General features: G+C 38.1%; 1 protein-coding gene across 1 annotated transcript in view; it reads left to right on the plus strand.

The window, feature by feature from the left end:
• CDC5L (cell division cycle 5 like) overlaps window positions 1–18,714 on the plus strand; it is a 55,027-nt gene that overhangs the window by 30,454 nt on the left and 5,859 nt on the right. The window contains exons 11-14 of the mRNA XM_004605833.2: window positions 344–508; window positions 2,470–2,550; window positions 2,989–3,231; window positions 7,219–7,416. Coding sequence (XP_004605890.1) covers window positions 344–508; window positions 2,470–2,550; window positions 2,989–3,231; window positions 7,219–7,416 — 687 coding nt within the window. The remainder of the gene's footprint in view (window positions 1–343; window positions 509–2,469; window positions 2,551–2,988; window positions 3,232–7,218; window positions 7,417–18,714) is intronic.

An 18,714-nucleotide genomic window follows, 5' to 3' on the forward strand; every position in this document is an offset into this window, starting at 1 on the left:
ATAGAAACTAGTTATAAAATACTATGTCTCTTGCCCCCGAAATTTTATTTTTTAAATGGAAATCCTACAGGTCTTTTTTCCTCTGTCCCACAAAGTTAATTTTCTAAATCTTCTATTAGAATATTCCAGAATGTCTTCATTGGTCACAAGTCACTGTTTGATAGCTCTTAATATGAGAAGAAATAGCAATAGTAATTAATTAAACATTAAAAAAAAAACCCTTGCTTCATAAGGAATCAGTTTTTGAGAAGTTTAAGCTAGGCCACTTACTTTTTAGAGCTCTTACAGAATACTGGTTGCATTCTTAATGTGAGAATTGAGAAGAACCTGTTCCTTTCCACAGGAAAGAGAGTCTCGTGAACACCTGCGTTTGGGCTTGATGGGCCTTCCTGCTCCTAAGAATGACTTTGAAATTGTTCTGCCAGAAAATGCCGAGAAGGAGCTGGAAGAGCGTGAAATAGATGATACTTACATTGAAGATGCTGCTGACGTGGATGCACGAAAGCAGGTGGGTAATTGTGCTCAAAGGAATTGCTGAATGTGAAAATAGACCGAGACCAGGAGGACTGGTCATTCACTTGAAAGTGTTTTTTTTTTTTTTCTGTCTCCAGAATTAAAATAGGACTGACTTAGGTCATTAAGACATGCTCCTATAATTAACATTGTATTCAGAATATCTGATTGGTGTTCTTTTTTAAGGGTGACTTTGGGGCCACACCCAGTACTGCTTAGAGCCTATTTCTGGCTCTGTGCTTAGGAATGACCCCTGGCAGTCTGGGAATGGAATTGGGGCAGCTGTGTACAAAACAAGTGTCTTAACTATCTTTCCTGCCTCTTGACTGGCATTCTTATATGTATGTAACAATTGTAGCAAATCTCTGGAAGTGGCAAGTGTCCGTCTCCTTTCCTCCATTCCCTCCCATTCTCCCACTACTGATCGTGGTCTATTTAAAAAAAACAAACTCCCCTTATATTGAAATTTAAATACCCTCTGGCAAACTCACACTTCTTTGTGACACACATAGGAAGCCTTTTCTTGGTGGTGGTCAGGGGGCTTACCTGACAGTGCTCAGGACTTAACTCCTGGCTCTGTGCCTAGGGAGTACCCCTTGTAAGTTTCGGGGGACCGTTTGGGGTGCTGGAGATTGAATCTAGGTTGACTGTATGGAAGGCAAATGCCTCACCTGCTCTATTGTTGCTCCAGCCCCCATGTAAATCTTTAGATACTTCTTTTAACTGGAAAGATGATCTTCAATCTTGCAAATAGGTGTATGTTAGATTGGATGGGTAAATGGTTTTAGGTTTTATACCACTAAATGGGTATTAGGAAGTTTGAAGTGTTAGTATAATATTAGTAATTCCTTTTAGTAGTATATCTTATAGTTAATTGCTTTCTCATTTGCACCTAACAACCTAGTGATATAAATAGAAAAAATTTGCTTCATTTTATTGATGAGATGAAGATGAATTAAGGTTAATCTCCCTGTTGCATGTCTAGAAGTGTTGTGAATTAAACCATGATTGAGATTTCTGATCCTTTTCAGTAATTCTCTCTATAGTCGGATTTTGGAAATTGAATAATTTTAGGGATTTCAAATGAGAATGGTATCAGTAGGAATCTAAGTTCCAAGCAGAGTTCCCAAACTTACATGACCTATCAGTCACATCCATTTCAGAGAAATCACTAAGCAGCTCCCTGGAAATCTCTTTCCATGGGTAGAGGAGTTCCCGGTACATGAACAGACAAGTCTGCCTTTGCTTGTACTGTGTATGGCCAGCTGTTGATTTTTAAACATGTTCAAATAACTCTTCATATAATACACGTTCTCCGCCCCTGTTTAAGGGAACAAACAAAATATGTACTCCCTTTCCAATTTTACCTGGCTCATTTTTGGGCTGTGTGGGGATGACACCATTCACTTTGGAAAACATTGATTTGGAGGGGCACCACGTGAATGTCCTTTTTGGAAGGGAATCTAAGATATGACTATGCTTTTGGCTCACAGCTACCTGATGGTTGCATTTACTCTAAGGAATAATGTGAAATTCTAGTATGTCATACCACATATTCATAGGAACCAGGAAATGACACATTTACTGACTGACTTTTTGATTAAAAATCAGTAGCTTTTGGGGTGGAAGAGCAGGATTATGTGGCAAGAAGATTAGTTTAGATTAATTTACATTTAGAATTGAGTGATTTTGACAAGAGTGATTGACTGTTGGCTTGGCTGATGCCTTATAAATTTGGAGAATGCTTTGGAGTAGACACTGAAACTTCTTACTTTTTATTGTGATAAAGAGAATAAATAGGTGATTAATATATATATATATGTTTGCCTTTATACAAACTTAAATAGATATCTACAGCTTAGCTATCAAACATTTTTAGTAGATAGTGTTTTCATTGTTATTGGAATGTGTTGATATTGTGTACCTATAGTAATTGATATAAAATAATTTTTTTAGGCCATAAGAGAAGCTGAGCGTGTAAAGGAAATGAAAAGAATGCACAAAGCTGTCCAGAAAGATCTGCCAAGACCTTCAGAAGTAAGTGTTAGAATTACTGATTGGGGAGTTAAAAGTTTTTTTTTTGTATGACTTTTACATTGTTTAAAAATCTGTGTAGAATTTAACTGTTTTTGAAATATCGTAAAGTGGTCCTCAGATACAGGTTTATTTGTTTGTTTGTTTGTTTTGGGGCCACACCTGGTGATGCTCAGAGGTTACTTCTGGCTCTGCACTCAGTAATTACTTCTGGCAGTGCTGGGAACCATATGGGATGCCAGGGATTGAACCCATGTTGGCTATGTGGAAGACAAGCTTTTTACCTGCCACACTATTTCTTCAGCCCCAGATACAATCTTACAGATGCTTTACATAATTTAGAAAAATGAGTGTCCTTTGAAAATGTAAAACTTTTATTCATGCTAGAGCAATTACTTGTTGCATTGATGTTTAATGATTGTACTTATTTGAAAATTTTAGGTAAATGAAACTATTTTAAGACCCTTAAATGTGGAACCACCTCTAACAGATTTACAGAAGAGTGAAGAACTAATCAAAAAGGAAATGATCACAATGCTTCATTATGATCTTCTACATCACCCTTATGAACCATCTGGAAATAAAAAAGGAAAAACAGTAGGATTTGGTACCAATAATTCAGAGCACATTGCCTATCTGGAACATAACCCTTATGAAAAGTTCTCTAAAGAAGAGCTGAAAAAGGTATGATTGAGCAGAAATATTTATCTTTATATTTGAGGTTTTGTTAATTATTGTATATCATTAATCATCAAGCCATACCTTATTTTTCTCCCACTTTTGTTGGTGGTTTTTTTTTTTTTTTGGTATATCAGGGATTGAACCACATATCCAGGGCATGCGCTTTACTACTGAGTCACATTCTTGGCTCCTTATTTTCCTATATTGCTGTTCATAAACAACTGAGATACACTGTAGGTATCTACAAGTGTTTGTATTAAGTGTGATGTAAGGCACACATTTGCCACTCACCTCCTAGCCCCATGGTGGATGTTCTCCAGGTGAACACTGGCTTTGGTGACAGGGTGTCTCATGATTCTATTCCCAATTGCTATACTTGCCATTTTTATTTTTGACTCTGCTATCTGAATCGAATTAAGTGCCTGAGTCCTCACTTTAGACTAATGAAGAAAAGTTAGAATTTTTGGGGGGGAGTTGGGGGCATTGGGCAACACCTGCTATTCTTAGTTCTTGCTCTTGGTTCTACTTAGGAATCATTTCTGGCAATGCTCAGGGGACCATATGGGGTGCCAGAGATAGAACTCTGATTGGCCGTGTGCAAGGCAAGTGCCCTACCTGCTATACTGTCTCTCAGGCCCCCAAAGTTAGAATATTTTAAAAGTGTTGACTGGGAATGTAACTAAGTGATAGAGAATTTGCCTTACATGTGAAATCATGGGTTTGATCCCTAATACTGAAATAAATAGAATGTTTAAAGTATGTTTATAGGGGCCGGAGCGATAGCACAGTGGAGAGGGCATTTGCCTTGCACGCAGCCAACCTGGGTTCGATCCCCGGCATCCTGTATGGTCTCAGGAGCACCGCCAGGAGTCATTCCTGAGTGCAGAGCCAGGAAGAACTCCTGAACATCTCCGGGTGTGACCCCAAAAAAGCCAAAAAAAAAAAAAAAGTATGTTTATAGATCAAATCTTTCAACTACTCAGAGGAAAGTCCCCCCCTTTAGTTTTATTTCCTCTCACGTGATATTTACTTTTCCCTTTGAGAAAATAAACTTTTTTTTTAAGAAATAAAACCTTTATTTAGAAATATTCATCAAAGAATTAAAATGAACGAAAATATTCAGCATGTTTGTATTTATCTTAAGATCTCAGAATCTCAAAAACTTCATAGAAGGAGATTCATTCCAGTCTCTTTGACCAGTAATAATGCATTGGATACTCATCTAAGCTCTGACACTGACACTAGGATTCTTCCCCTTATGGTGATTTCAGGATGTTCTCTTTTCAAAAATGTTTAAAAGTGTTTTTTAAATGTTGTGACTCTGCACTGCCAGGAGTAATTCCTGAGAGCAGAGCCAGGAGTAACCCCTGTACATCGCTGGGTGTGACCCAAAAGTTAAAACAAAAAAAATGTTGTAAATGTTGTGGCTCTGGGATACTAGGTGGGATATCTTTGTTTACTTTCCCTTGAGTTCACCAAGCTTGTTCAAGCAAGGATGTAACAATATTTTAGTAATACTTTTGTTAATATAGATTAACAACATTTTTATAATTCTTAGAATTTAGAAAATCAACTTTTTCTTGTAAAAAAAAAAAACTTTCTGCCTCTTCTATTCCCATTTTATTAACAAAGAGGTTGTGAATTGAAGTCTTAAAAAGATAGAAGAAAGTATAATTGGTTTTATCATTAGAAGCAAAGTGGTCCGGTGGCTAACGAGTTTTTTCTTTTAGTCTTTAGCCCTGAGGGTTAGGTAGATTAGGTGGATCCATTTGAATGGGGTTAATCCTTTTGTGAGAGCAAGTACTTATTTTCTTTTTCCTGTTTTTTCTCTTGCACCTACTCTCTGTACCCTTTTCTTCTTCTGTTTTTATTATTGCATAAGTAATACATGCTTTTATTAGAGAATTTTTTAGAAAATAGGAAGTAAGAATTTTACATTTCAAAACTTTGCCTTAGTTAATTCTGAATTACTCTTATTTGGTAAGTTGGTTGGAAACTGACATCTTTTGATGTGGCTAGCACACTTAATTGGCATTGAGAGTAATATGAATTCCATACTAGAATAGATTCTTTTTAGAGTGAAAATGATGTTACTGTCACTGTCATCCCGTTGCTCATCCATTTGCTTGAGCGGGCACCAGTAATGTCTCCATTGTGAGACTTGTTACTGTTTTTGGCATATCGAATACACCATGGGTAGCTTGCCAGGCTCTGCCATGCAGGTGGGATACTCTCGGTAGCTTGTTGGGCTCTCCTAGAGGGCAAGCTACCTCCGAGAGAGGCAGAGGAATCGAACTGGGGTTGGCCGCCTGCAAGGCAAACACCCTACCTGCTGTGCTATCGCTCCAGTCCAAGATTTGTTTTATATGTAGAAACTTGAAATAAAGATTGCAGTGTTGCTTAAGAGATTCTGTTAAGGGGGTAGATTCTAATAAAATTGTGAAAATTGTGATTGTAAAGAGTGCTTAGGAATTATTTAAAACTATTACAAATTAGTTTAAATATTTTCCTGTATTTTATTTCTCTACCTTTCTTTTTTCTAAAAAGAATTTGAAATAGTTTATTTATCAATTGCTTATAGATAAGGGTTACTTAGTTGTAGTCTTGCCTAATAATTTGAAGAGCTGAATTTGTAACTTTTTACTATGTATAGTTTCTGAGTGAAATACCTTTTTTTATATAAAGCAGAGTGTTAAATTTTGGGTAAATATGTTAAAATTGGTTTGTCTCTTTAATGTTCCTAAGAAATGTTATTTAAAAGTGTTTTTTATCTTCTAAAGCAGTGGTTTATTGTTTTTGCGTGTGTCTTTTTTCTTTTTAACTTTTGCACCTGTAGACTGACACTGTCTCATGGAACGACATGGTGTTTAAAAACCTTTGTTCTATAGAAATTATTACTAGTATCTTTTTTTCTGCTTAGCTATTTTGTATGCTGGTCATTTTTTTTTTTAGTTTTTATATTTTTGTTTTTTCTGATACTCCTAGTACCACTGAAAATTTTTTTTCTCTTCTCTTGTCATTGCTAATGTTTAGGATGGACATACAGCCCTACAAGTGCAAGCCATGTCCTTTAACAGTTGAGCCACATTCTCAACTCTTGAGAGCATTTTATGAAACATAAAAAGTGGTCATTTTTCTGTGAACCACAGGGCAAGTGCTGTGAAAAGTTTATGTGGTATGCTTATGCTTGTGTAATCTGTAGCTCTTACAATATGTTATTTCACTTAATGCTACAAATGAAATGGCAGGTAGGCTGATCCCTGTTTTAGAAATGAGAAACAGGTGCAGAGAAGTTCAAGTTGAGAAAGCTACTGAAGTGGTAAAGCAGTGATTTGAACCTATCCTTGTCTAGTTATCACCCCCCTCATTCTTCATTCTGCATCTTAATCTGCTTCTTTCGTAACGGGGGGGGGGGGGAATGATGATTTTTGCCCCTGGTTTCCTTCTCTGACAGTATTAGGGATGTTTCTCTGGATGAGGAAATAGACATGCCCCCAAATAAAATGCCCCATTTCTCCTTCATTCTCCTATGAGGGAGGGAGGGAGGGAGGGTAAAGTGTAGGAGCACATCCAGGCATTGGATCTTTGGCTTGGGCAAGGTCCTGCCTTGTTTGCTTGGTAGTGATATTTTCTTGCTAAGATGTTTTATCTAACCCATAACCTTTAAAAAGAAAATTTTAATATTGACTACTTATAAGGTGTTTGTGGTACTTGGAAGAGTAATGTAGGTGAAACTTTTAAATGTAGTCCCTGGAACATAAAATAAACCTTAGAAATATATAATATAATGTGTAATATTAATGTGTATAATGACTGAATATGAAGATGTTTTCATTATTGGAGATAACATGGGTGCTTGGCTTTTGTCAGATCAGTTTTCATTGATTTCTTATTTTGCTCTGTTTTTGTTTCTCCAAAGGAGAAAAAGCAAATACTTTAAAACTCTTTGTTGATAACAAATGATTTATAGTACTCAAATATTCTATACAGGCCCAGGACATTCTGGTACAGGAGATGGAAGTGGTAAAGCAAGGAATGAGCCATGGAGAACTCTCAAGTGAAGCTTACAACCAGGTGTGGGAAGAATGCTACAGTCAAGTGTTGTATCTTCCTGGGCAGAGCCGCTACACTCGAGCCAATCTAGCTAGCAAAAAGGACAGAATTGAGTCTCTTGAGAAGAGACTTGAGGTTAGTATCCTTTTAAACTTCTAATTTAACTGTCACTGTCATCCCATTGCTCATCCATCGATTTGCTTGAGCGGGCACCAGTAACGTCTCTATTGTGAGACTTGTTCCTGTTTTTGGCATATTGAATACGCCACAGGGAGCTTGCCAGGCTCTGCCGTGCGGGCGGGATACTCTCAGTAGCTTGCCGGACTCTCTGAGAGGGGCAGAGGAATGGAACCTGGATCGACCACATGCAAGGCTAATTTAAACCCTACCCGCTAATTTAAACGTACTTTGAGATAATCACCATGTCATAGCACTTGACATTTTCAGAAAAATTGACTGGAGGTGATAACTGCTTTTATAATTCTTGAAGTGATTGATCATCCTTAGCAACCTACTTTTTCAGAATTGCCAGCCTTCATGAAAAGGCACTTGCCCTTCAAGTTGGCAAGAGATCAATCAAAACTATTTAGATATAGGGACAAGGAGACAAGAAGTTACCACAAGAAGTGGTAACTTTGCCGCTCGGGATGATGTAGATCAGTGTGAACATCACTTGATTTCTCTAAAGAGTGTTCCAGGAGCTTTCTGTTGGCGACAGCACGTTGGCAGACTTCAGCACCTCTCTGCTCATCCTGCTTCCTGGGAGTGTGTTTTACGGAGGAAGTGTCTAGCTGGATTTTCTAGACATTTGCTACCATGATTTTTTTCATGTCTGTGAACGTGTTGAAATGTCTTAGGTGGAAGTTTCATGCCTGTGGTTTCTTAATATAATCTACATATTTTGAATTCCAGGATCTGTGTAGGCATTTTGTGACTGGCGTACAAGTTGTGGTTCGTGAATGAGTAGGCTGCCTTTGGATTTTATCTTTTGTTTTTGTGTCATACCTGGCTGTACTTCTGGCATGCTTGGGGGACCAGGTGGGGTGCTGGTGATTGTACTGGATAACTGGGATTAATTGTGTATAAGGCAAGCACCCTACCTGCTGTACTATCCCTCTGGCCCCTCCTTGTGGGTTTTTACAGGTGGTCTTCAGGCGTGTCTCATAGGCTAAGGTGGGATGGGAACTAGGACAGTTATGCTTCAGGTAGTTGCATGCAGAAAATGGGCTCTGTTTTCTTTAATATTATTAATTACTCTCCAGAAAAGCTGACTTGAAAATACTTTTGTTTGGAGTTAAATTAGAAGTAGTAAAATTACTTGGGGTGGTTGAGGCCATGGATTGTTAAAATGAAAAACAAAAAAGCAGTATCTTAATTTGAACTTAGTCTAAGCCATACGATAAAATTTTCTTTTAAATTTTATAAAGTAGTTTGCAATATTTGATTACATTTAATATTTGAACACCAATCCCACCACCATTATACCTTCCCACCACCATATTTCAGACGTTTTCATCCCGAGCCCCAACCCCTGCCCCAACGCAGAACCGAAATAATTTATTTTGTATTGTTTGTTATGGAAAACTGCTGAAAATGCTGAAAAAATGTTTCCTTAGAGGAAAGAGTGTGAAGATTGTTGGATTTCACCCAGGGGCCATTAAGACCTTCCATACGAGATCACTAACATGTTGTTAAAGGTTGAGCCTTGTGTGCTTGTATATTTGTGTTAAAAATATATATCCCTCTAAGCTTGGTTCCTTCTTACTTTAACACCATCAAATGTGGTGCAGTGCTCTTGGCGTAGGGGTGGTGTCAGGTCTGAGTTGTCCAGGAATAGGGTGTGGCTCAGCTGGAGCCTGTGGAGAGCGGCCGTGAGCATGGCGGCGGTTGAGTTCTGGAGGTTTTCTGGCTGCCGGGGCTCGGTCCCTTGGGGTGGTGAGGGGGGTCTCACCCGCCCCCCTCTGGGGGGCACCGTGAGTGAAACAGCTTGGTGCGGGGTCCGGCGGCATGGCTGTGACGTGTGTCTTGTTATGCTCCCCTCCGGGACAAGGACATGCAACTCTGGATCATGGCTGATGATCATGGCCGAGAGATTATCTGGCTCCAGGCAGAGGTGGTTTACAGGCGTGACTGCTGAGTTGCCGGAAACGGGGACAGGGCGAGGATCCCTGTCTCCAGTTCCGTGGAACCCAGAGTTCTCAGTCACAAAGTCCCACATACCTGGGTTTTCTGTAGATTCACTCGGGTGAGGCTCGGCCTGAGTTTGTGGAGAGCGGCTGTGAGCAGGGCGGTGCTGTTGAGTTTTAGAGGTTTTTAACTGCTGGGGCTGGGTTCCTTGGGATGGGGAGGAGCCGTACATTTTTTTAACCTTCTAAGTCATACTTTTACAAACACCATACAGTCACCTAGTGATTTAAAACATTCTTTTACATCCTCCCCCACCGCTTTCCTTTGTTGTTAACGTTGCAGGGATTGAGGATTTCACATGTAACTGGCTCTGCAAGGGATTACAACCCCAGGTTGTGGTCCTCTCATAGGGCCATGGTTTGACTCCTCTACTTGTGCGTGTTTGTGTGCTTGCAGGCAAGCACCCTTAGTTGAGGCACACAAGTTAGGTTTTTGGTGTCACTGGGGTTGCTGCAGTGCTGATACATGCTCCAGGTCTACGTGGTGGCTCTCATGCATCTTGTACTCATTTGTGGATTGTGTGGGGGTTTGCATTTATTTTTGTGATGCTTACACCTGTCTGTGGTATCATTGTCACGGTCATCTGTATTACTGTCATTCCGTTGCTCATCAATTTGCTTGAGCAGGCATCAGTAACGTCTCCATTGTGAGACTTATTGTTACTGTTTTTGGCATATTGAATACGCCACGGGGCGCTTGCCAGGCTCTGCTGTGCGGGCGAGATACTCTCAGTAGCTTGCCAGGCTCTCCAAGAGGGATGGAGGAATCGGAACCCGGGTCAGCTGTGTGCAAGGCAAATGCCCTACCAGCTGTGCTATTGCTCCTGTCTGTGGTACAGCTGGAAATTGCAGCGCTGGTGATCACAAAGGGCAGAGCTGTAGAGCTGTGAGAGTTGTACTTTTTTTTTTTTTCTTGGATTGAACCCAGAGCCTCGTAAGTTTATGGCAAACATTTTACCAGTGAAGTTCATCCCTTGCTCTAGACATCTAGTAGTTAATCCTTACGAATATCTTATTAGTGGGAAATCTGTCACTATCACTGTCATCCCATTGCTCATTGATTTGCTCGAGCGGGCACCAGTAACATCTCCATTGTGATACTTGTTACTGTTTTTGGCATATCAAATATGCCACGGGTAGCTTGCCAGGCTCTGCCATGTGGGCGGGATACTCTCAGTAGCTTGCGGGGCTCTCCAGAGGGGTGGAGGAATCAACCCGGGTCAGCCGCGTGCAAGGCAAACACCCTACCCACTGTGCTGAATTGCAGGTAAATCATTTGAGTTACCCAATTTGAGCAAATATTCAATCCATTGAATATGTGCATTAGATAGCATATCTGATCCAAGAGGGATGACGGAATCGAACCCAGGTTGGCCGCGTGCAAGGCAAAAAGTGGGAAATGAGAGCTCCGAAATTTCAGTTTTAGCGATCCATGATTACTGGACACTAGTCGTATTGCTAACTTCCAGCAGGGTGTGCTGTTGCTCTGTATTTTAAGGTACAGATTTAAGTCAGAGAAAGGAGGACATTAGTGGTTAAATTTTAAGTTATATTTTCTGTTGTGTAGGCTTCATTTCTTATAAATAGTAGTTAGCACTATAATTTTGATCTCAGGTCAGCATCATAATTGATTGGAAAACTATTTGGAAAGCTTTCTTGTAAAATTTATATATACATACTTAGTTCTTTCACTTAGTTTGAAAACCTTATTTGAGGTGGATAAACTCTGCCTCAGATGGTAAGGACATTTTGTGCTGTTTAAATTTGGAGGTTGTAGGGGGAAGTCTTCCCTAAATCTCATTTACTTTGTTTAAGCCCTAACTTTCATGACAGCATATAAATGTGTCACAAAGTAAATGGTGCCATAAAGTACAGTAATTTTTATTTCTATGTTGAATTGGTCTTGTGAGTTTTGAAGGGAAAAATACAGAAAGAACTACTGCTTGTTCTTTTAGAGATTTATTTGGGTCGTTTATGAGCAACCATTAAAAACATGTGGTTCTCTTTGTTCAGTTCAGTACCAGGAACTGAAATCTTCCGTTGAACTATTTTTGTTGAAGGATTGGTGATTTTGGAAGAATATTCATAAAACAGTCTGAAGTAATTTTTCTTTTCTTGACTCCTGGATAACTTACTTTATTGTTTACCTAACTAGTTACTCTTAAAGAATACACAATCAGATCCTTTAATTTTGTAAACTCTGCTTAGTTCAAATGAAAGTTCATTAAATCTTTAAAAGAAGAAAAGAGGCTAAAAAACCCAAATAAACAAATTCCCCATTTTATTTGTATTCATCCTTAATTCAGGACTAGGTTTGTCTTAGCTTATTTTAGTTTTTGAAGACACAATTTTACTGGTTTGAAATACATAAATATTTTATTTCAGTTGTGGGAATTCTTTCATCATTTCAGTTGATTGCTAAATTATAAACATTATTCAAAGTTTGTGGTGGGGAAGGAACTCTAGTTGTATTATATAAACTAAATGCTATACTTAAATTATTCTTTCCACTCTTAGGTTCGGGGAGCTATGCCTTTCTGTGCAAGCACAGCACTCCATGGCTGCCAGTGTATTTGATTTTTGCTGCCATGAACTTTGGAACAGTGAATTTAAATTATGGCCCTATCATAGCCTATCAAGCAAGATGAAATCCAGCTTTTTCGTGGTTGGTGTCTCCTAAATGGTTTTAAAAAATATGCCCCAAGGTTTATATTAGAGTTAGACTTTGAGTCATTACTCATGATTAATATTTGAAACTTAGAACTTAAATGAAAATCCTTAAGATACTCATTTAAAACTAATAGAACCATCTCAGACTTTATGTCGAATGTGGTGTGGTGGGTGGTGCAAGGAGTCTGTTAAGTAAATAGAATCAGAATGTAGTCACAGGTCAGAAATAAGTGGGAAAGAAAGACTTCAGAATTATAATCAAGTCCTTGTATTTTATTCTGCTTTGGAGGCAGAATTAACCTTGCCAGACATTTGTGTGTAAAACGGCAGCAGCAGCAGCAAGCAGAAATGACAGTTAATATGAGAAAAAGAAAAGCTATGAAAGCATAACATGTTGAAGCCATTTATCCTTGCGGCCAAAAATCCTGATGTGTTTGAATAGGTTCTGAGCTATTTTACATGCAATAGGAAGAGAGGAGAGTGCTGTTTGTTGTGATACCCCAACGAATAAGAAAAGCTTCATTTCTTTTATGTTAAGTTTTTTTTTTTTTGAAAAAATATGTATGGAGGCAATTGTAGAAGAAAATTTTCATCAAATGGTTAAAGCAAAAGAACTGCAGTGCTTGATTTAATTATGTTTTCCGTGAATATTGCTGAGCATCAGCGTATGCCAGCCCCAGTTCTGGGCCCTGGGGGGATACGAAGAGGTCTAGGCAGGCAAGCTCTTTGCTCTGTGGACTTCATTTATCTGGAAAACACTTAGTATGGAGAACCTCATTTTCTGAGGATGCCAGGTAAATGTCATTTCTGTATTTGGGAAGTGCAAATAGAATTTGAAGTGTACTAATTTGTTTCCACTTTAAGTGGAAATAGGAATTTGTCTGAAGACATAATTATTTTGAGTGAAATAATTTCCAGTAGGTGCAAAAGTTAAATGAGAAGTCCGAGTTTAGGTCTGCCATTAAATTTAATAGTATTTGAAATAGTATCTAAACTGCTGTGTTGAGGAAGTTTGGCTGAAAAGTAGATTTTGTCATGTTAGCTATAAAAATGGAAAGATTTTCCTTAGAGGTGGAAACCAGGTCCAGGAGTAATACTTCTCTCTGTATTTTACTGGCACAGTCAAATTAGTCAAGATTTAATGTTGACTTCTTGGAAATAAAATAACTTAAAGAACAGATAATATTTAAAATCCTCCTCAATGCATTTGTAGCGCTCTTATGAGGACCCCTGACTTTACTGGGCGAATTGGCTGCACAGTGGTTCCCCCTTTTTTTTTTTTCTCTCTCCCTTCAGTGAATTCTCAGTGTAAAGTCAGTAATTTTTACATAGGGAAATTTTTTTCCTTATTACTTTAAAGAGAAAAACTTAGGGTAAGGTTAAGTTTGTGGGCAGTGTTACAGCTCGCTCCTTAATGGGGTTCAGGACTGTGTGTTGTAGCATCTCAGCAGGTGGAGTTCTTTGTTAGGGGTGTAAAAGGTGGAGGACTGTGTCAGTAAAATGTGTTGGAGGATCTAACTGGGTGTATTGCTTCTATAATGCCTCAACATCGAGCTGAAATTTTTTCATGCAAATTATGCTTTTTACTTAATGCTGATGTAAAATGTTTTCAGGATAGGTTTGTTGGAATATTTCTGTTCTTGGAAAGACTTTGGTAAGGTTTGCTTTACTGCTTAGCTAGCTTTGCAGAATGACAATTTGATGCTTGCAAACACTGATAGATGCTGACAATGATTACTTGGTATAGAGAAGGATCACTGATACAACTTAGTGCTAATGGGCAATATAGAAATTAGGAGAGTCACTAATGGACTCTGCTGATTGTGAACATTTCGGTGGTTGAACCATGTCTTTACTACCATAGGATCATATTGCTGCATGATAGACTAGAAAGTGGAACTGCCGTGGAGCTGCCATGGACCCTATATTTATTTTGGGTACCCTTAAACTTGTTTTTCCAGTGGTATGAAGTTATATTTTGGGCCCCCAAGCAAAAATCTCAGTGAGAGATGCTCTTAATGTTTCTGAACCTCACTGTAACAGACTAACTGAAGACAGTATTGGAAACCCAAGGATAATGTGTTTATTTTGGAATTACTTAAGTTTAGTAACCTTAACAAGCATAGTGAGTTTGAAAGTAACAATTACACTTTTATAAGTCCCATACAGCTCTCTTTTGTAATGACCCGAGGAAACACTTACGGTTCCACTGATTCATCTCCTGGGGACCATCAGTTTTCCACTGGTCTCTGGCCAGTCTTTTTAAGACAGTTTCTCTTCTATGCATTTAAAAAAATAACATTCGAAGGCATTTTTTTCCCCTAAAAATAATACTCTGTATTTTATAGAAGATTTTAAAAGAAATTCTTAAAAAATAAGAAAAATCTACCTAGAATCCAGACATAATCACTTCAACATTTTATAATAGAAAAAAACACGAATACGTGTACACATATATTTGAAGGAACATGTTTAAAACTAAATTATAACCAGTATATGCGCTCTTATTAATTTAATAGTATAATATTATGGATACCATTGAAAAAAACAGAAACCTGATCACTTGGTCTCAAAGTCTTGGCAACAGTTTGCTTTGGTGAAATGTGAAAACAATAATTTTAGTTATTTTCAATTCTCTTAGAGATGTCTTCTTAAAAGGTCATTAAATAGCTTTTTTCACCATAAACTTGGAGAGATTTTGCTTTTCTCTAGGTTAAAAATAAAGGAATTAAGAATTAAAAATATCAGCTGGAGAAAGTAAAAAAAATGCTTTCGCATGTGTTAGAGTTCTTCTGGTTTTGGACCACACCTGGTGATGGTCAAGGCTCTTGGCTCTGCACTCAGGGATCACTCCTGATGGTGTTGGGGGACCTTCCAGGGTGCCAGGTATTGAACCCAAGTTGGTCACATGTATGGCAAGTGCCTTACCTACTGTATATCTATCTGGCCCCAAATAAAATTTTTATATAAGTGGATACACATATAGGTTAATAATGTCTGGTGGTATAAAGCTGTTTCTCCCCAAGCTTGAATTTCTTCAGGTGTTTACATTTTGGGGACTGAGGAGGGCAGGACATTTGGTTTATTAGCAGAGGTGTGACCTAAGATGTTGGAAATCAAGCGGACACTTCCTGGCTGCATGGCCTCGAGCATGCTCTGGGTGGTGGTGGTGGTGGTGGTGGTGGTGGTGGTGGTGGTGGTCAAGGCTTACTCTTGGCTCTGCACTCGAATTATTTCTGGCGGTGCACAGGAACCATACGGGATACCTGGGATCAAACCCGTGTTGGCCCATGCATGTCAAGTGCTCTACCCACTATGTTACCACTCTAACCCCTGTTCCACAAATTCTTACGAATATCTGTAACTTGAGACGTTGGTTGATTTTAGGAGGGAGATTGAGTAAATGATCTAAGGCTTAGATTTTAGTTAATATAAATGAATTTTATGTAATTGTAGATTTGGGTGTTCTGAAGTAATTGTAAATTTTAATGTTTCTATTGTCTTGATGTTTCATGCTTTATTACTCTATTTACTTTTGTACAGTGTGTATACCTTGTTAATTATTTTTGTTTGATTTCTGGGTCACACCCAGGTGGTGCCCAGAGGTTACCCCCAGTTTAATCCTGGGGGGTTGCTCCTGGAAGTGCTTTGGGGATCCATATGGTGCTTTGGATGAAACAAGGACCTCTCCCATCCAAAACCCGTGTTCCAGCCCTTTGAGCTGTCTCCTGGCCCTGTGTATATACATTCTTAACAAAGTAGATTTTAGAATAAATAAAATTTAAAAACTTTTATTATAGGACTTTTCAAGTAGACCTTAAGGTATTATGCTACTATGATGGATTTGTTATTTATTTGTTTGTTATTCATTCCACCCCCTCGATTTTGGTGTAGATTTTAGATTTTGGAAATGTATTATCATGCATTAAATTTGTCTACCTTACACATTTGTAGATGTGATTTTGGTTCCTTTGTTGCATCTTACTCATCTTATTTGCATCTTATTTGGAATGTTTTCAACTTTAATTAAAAGTGTCTTTTAAATTCCTAATAGTTGATAATGAATTTCATTTTGAGATTATTTGAAATTTTGTGCTAATAATTTGGATGGTTTGTTGATTAAATGTTTTGGCCACCTGCCAGGAAAAAACCTGGCAAATAAACCAAGTGTTTATTCCCCAATTCACTCTGCTAGATGTTTTAAGACTTTAAATTTTATCTCTTAAGTGGTGCAAACTCTTAAATCAATTCTTCATTTGTTCAAGAGAATTTGTCCTTTTGGACAGTTCCAGTTATTTAATTGTGTTTATTTTTTGAATGGCTAGGAAATAAAGCTCTAGTAAATTTGATTCATTCTGATTCTTTGTATTTTGTGTGCACTGTGTATATATAAGTAAGGCTGAGAAGTTGGGGCTGATTGACATCCATCAACATCTTATACTTGAGATTGGTTTGTTAGAAAAAAAGACCACCTGGTACAGGCTAATATTTTTTTTCTTCCTAAAGTTTATTGAGCAGACATAGAGTGAGCATTTTTTTTTTAAAAGTGTTTGCATATTTTCCTTTGCATTTAATGATCAGATAAAGCTAAAATTGAAATTTAAAAGATTAAAAAATACTTTTAATGACTAACTTTGTTAAATTGGTGTAATTTATTTCCATAGTTGTTTGCACTCTTATCACAGTACTTGAGCCAGAAAACTGACCTAAAATTATGGCATTAAACTCAAGCTGGCAACTTGCAGTTTCAAAATCTTTGGTAGCTGGGGAATAAAAAGTGACTTGAAAAGTGAGATGAAGTAATTCCCAGATAAAAAGTAAAAGTCACTAGGGCATATTAGTCATGCTAATTGATGACTAATTAAACACTTTGTAAGTCTGAATATTATGTTATACTTCAAAGTAGGACTAGACTATCCATGATGTATAGAAGAGAATATAGATCGTTGAGTTACTTCTTAACCTGTGTAAATGACATATAACTCATTTTACATAGGCCCTGTCTATATTAATTTGAAATGCTGTGCTCTTAAGGTTTTTGCAATGTATATTTGAGTTTGTTAATTAGATTTGAATATCATAAGATGTTGGCATTTAAGAATGTTGAACTATGGTGTAAGGAGCTTGAATATCACTCTTACTTGATATGGGGAATGAGGACTTTTTGGCAGGCCTACATAAGTGGTAATGGTCTATATTGCTAGCTGTGACTAAACCAGAATTCCTCATCATGATTGTTTAGCCTGGTTGGAGACTATTGCTTGAAAAGACATGCTCTAATTTGTGTAACTTAGTGTAGTCCTCAGAAGGCACATTGTTTACTTAAATCTGGCTATTTTTCTTTGCTTTATTTCTAGGAAGGGGGTGCTCTGCTTCATCATTTATTAAAGTATGAATTTTAAAGAAGGCTGTGAAGCTCATTCTTAATCTGTTTGTCCATTAGAACTAGAAGCAACATTATTACATTCTTAGACTTATAAGATGTCATCAAAGCTAATAGTTGTTGATGACTGACTCAGGGCTACTCACTGGGCGGCTGAGGAAGCACTTTTATAAAAGTGCATTATCTACGTTTCCAAATGACTTTGAGCAGTGACTGCCATTTAACTGATAGAGAAGCGGAGGTACTGAAGCTAATGGCATGTGGCACCTCAGCACATCTGGTTGGCAATGCCAGGTAGAAAGGGTGTCTGTCACCCAGTATGCTCTGTGGCCTGACTTCTAGAGTTTATTGGCTCTGAGAGACATGTTTGCCGTAGAACTTTTGTTTATTAAAGGAAAAGAACCCCCTTTATCAAGAATTGTATTCATGGATTTATCTTTCAGGCAAATTGTGAAGGAATAAAAGATTAACAGTGTTTATAAAATACTGAAACTGTGAATGTGGATTTTTTTTTTTTTTTTGCTACACCCGATGATGCCCAAGGGTTGCTCCTGGTTGCACTCAGGAATTATTCCTGGCAGTGCTTGGACCATATGGGACATCAGGGATCTGTGTGCCAGGCAGGCACCTTACCTGCTGTACAATTTCTCTGGTCCCCAGCTATGAGTAGTTTTTAAAAAACTATTTAAATATTCCTTATATACATTTTATGCTTTGTTTGTTTGTTTTTTCCATTACTGTGCTCACAGTTTACTCCTGGCTCTGTGATCAGGGATCATTCTTGGTTGGGCCTGGGGGACCACATATGTGGTGCTTGAGTTGGCTGTGTGCAAGGCAGATGTCTTTCATGTTCTTAAAGGTACACACTTGCAACATGTGGTTGTCCCTCCTGGTTATTTAGCTACCTCCAGTTTTGTACACTTAGCTGACTTTGACTTAAAACTGATGTGGAGATGGACAAGTATAAAGTACATTTTTAATAAAATGTACATTTTGTTTTGAGGAGCACTCCCCCTCCCCTTTTACCCCCCCATACTTAAACACCATGGTTTACAAAGTTGTTGATAATATGGTGTTTCAGGCCTTCACCGATTCCACCACCAGTGTGACCTTTCACTGTACCATTGTCCCCAGTTTCCCACCCACCCCTCAAGCCTGCTCCCTTAGCAGGCAAAAATATTTTATATTGCTTGT

The sequence above is a fragment of the Sorex araneus genome, chromosome 4, assembly GCF_027595985.1.
Source record: "Sorex araneus isolate mSorAra2 chromosome 4, mSorAra2.pri, whole genome shotgun sequence".
NCBI classification, from domain to species: domain Eukaryota; kingdom Metazoa; phylum Chordata; class Mammalia; order Eulipotyphla; family Soricidae; genus Sorex; species Sorex araneus.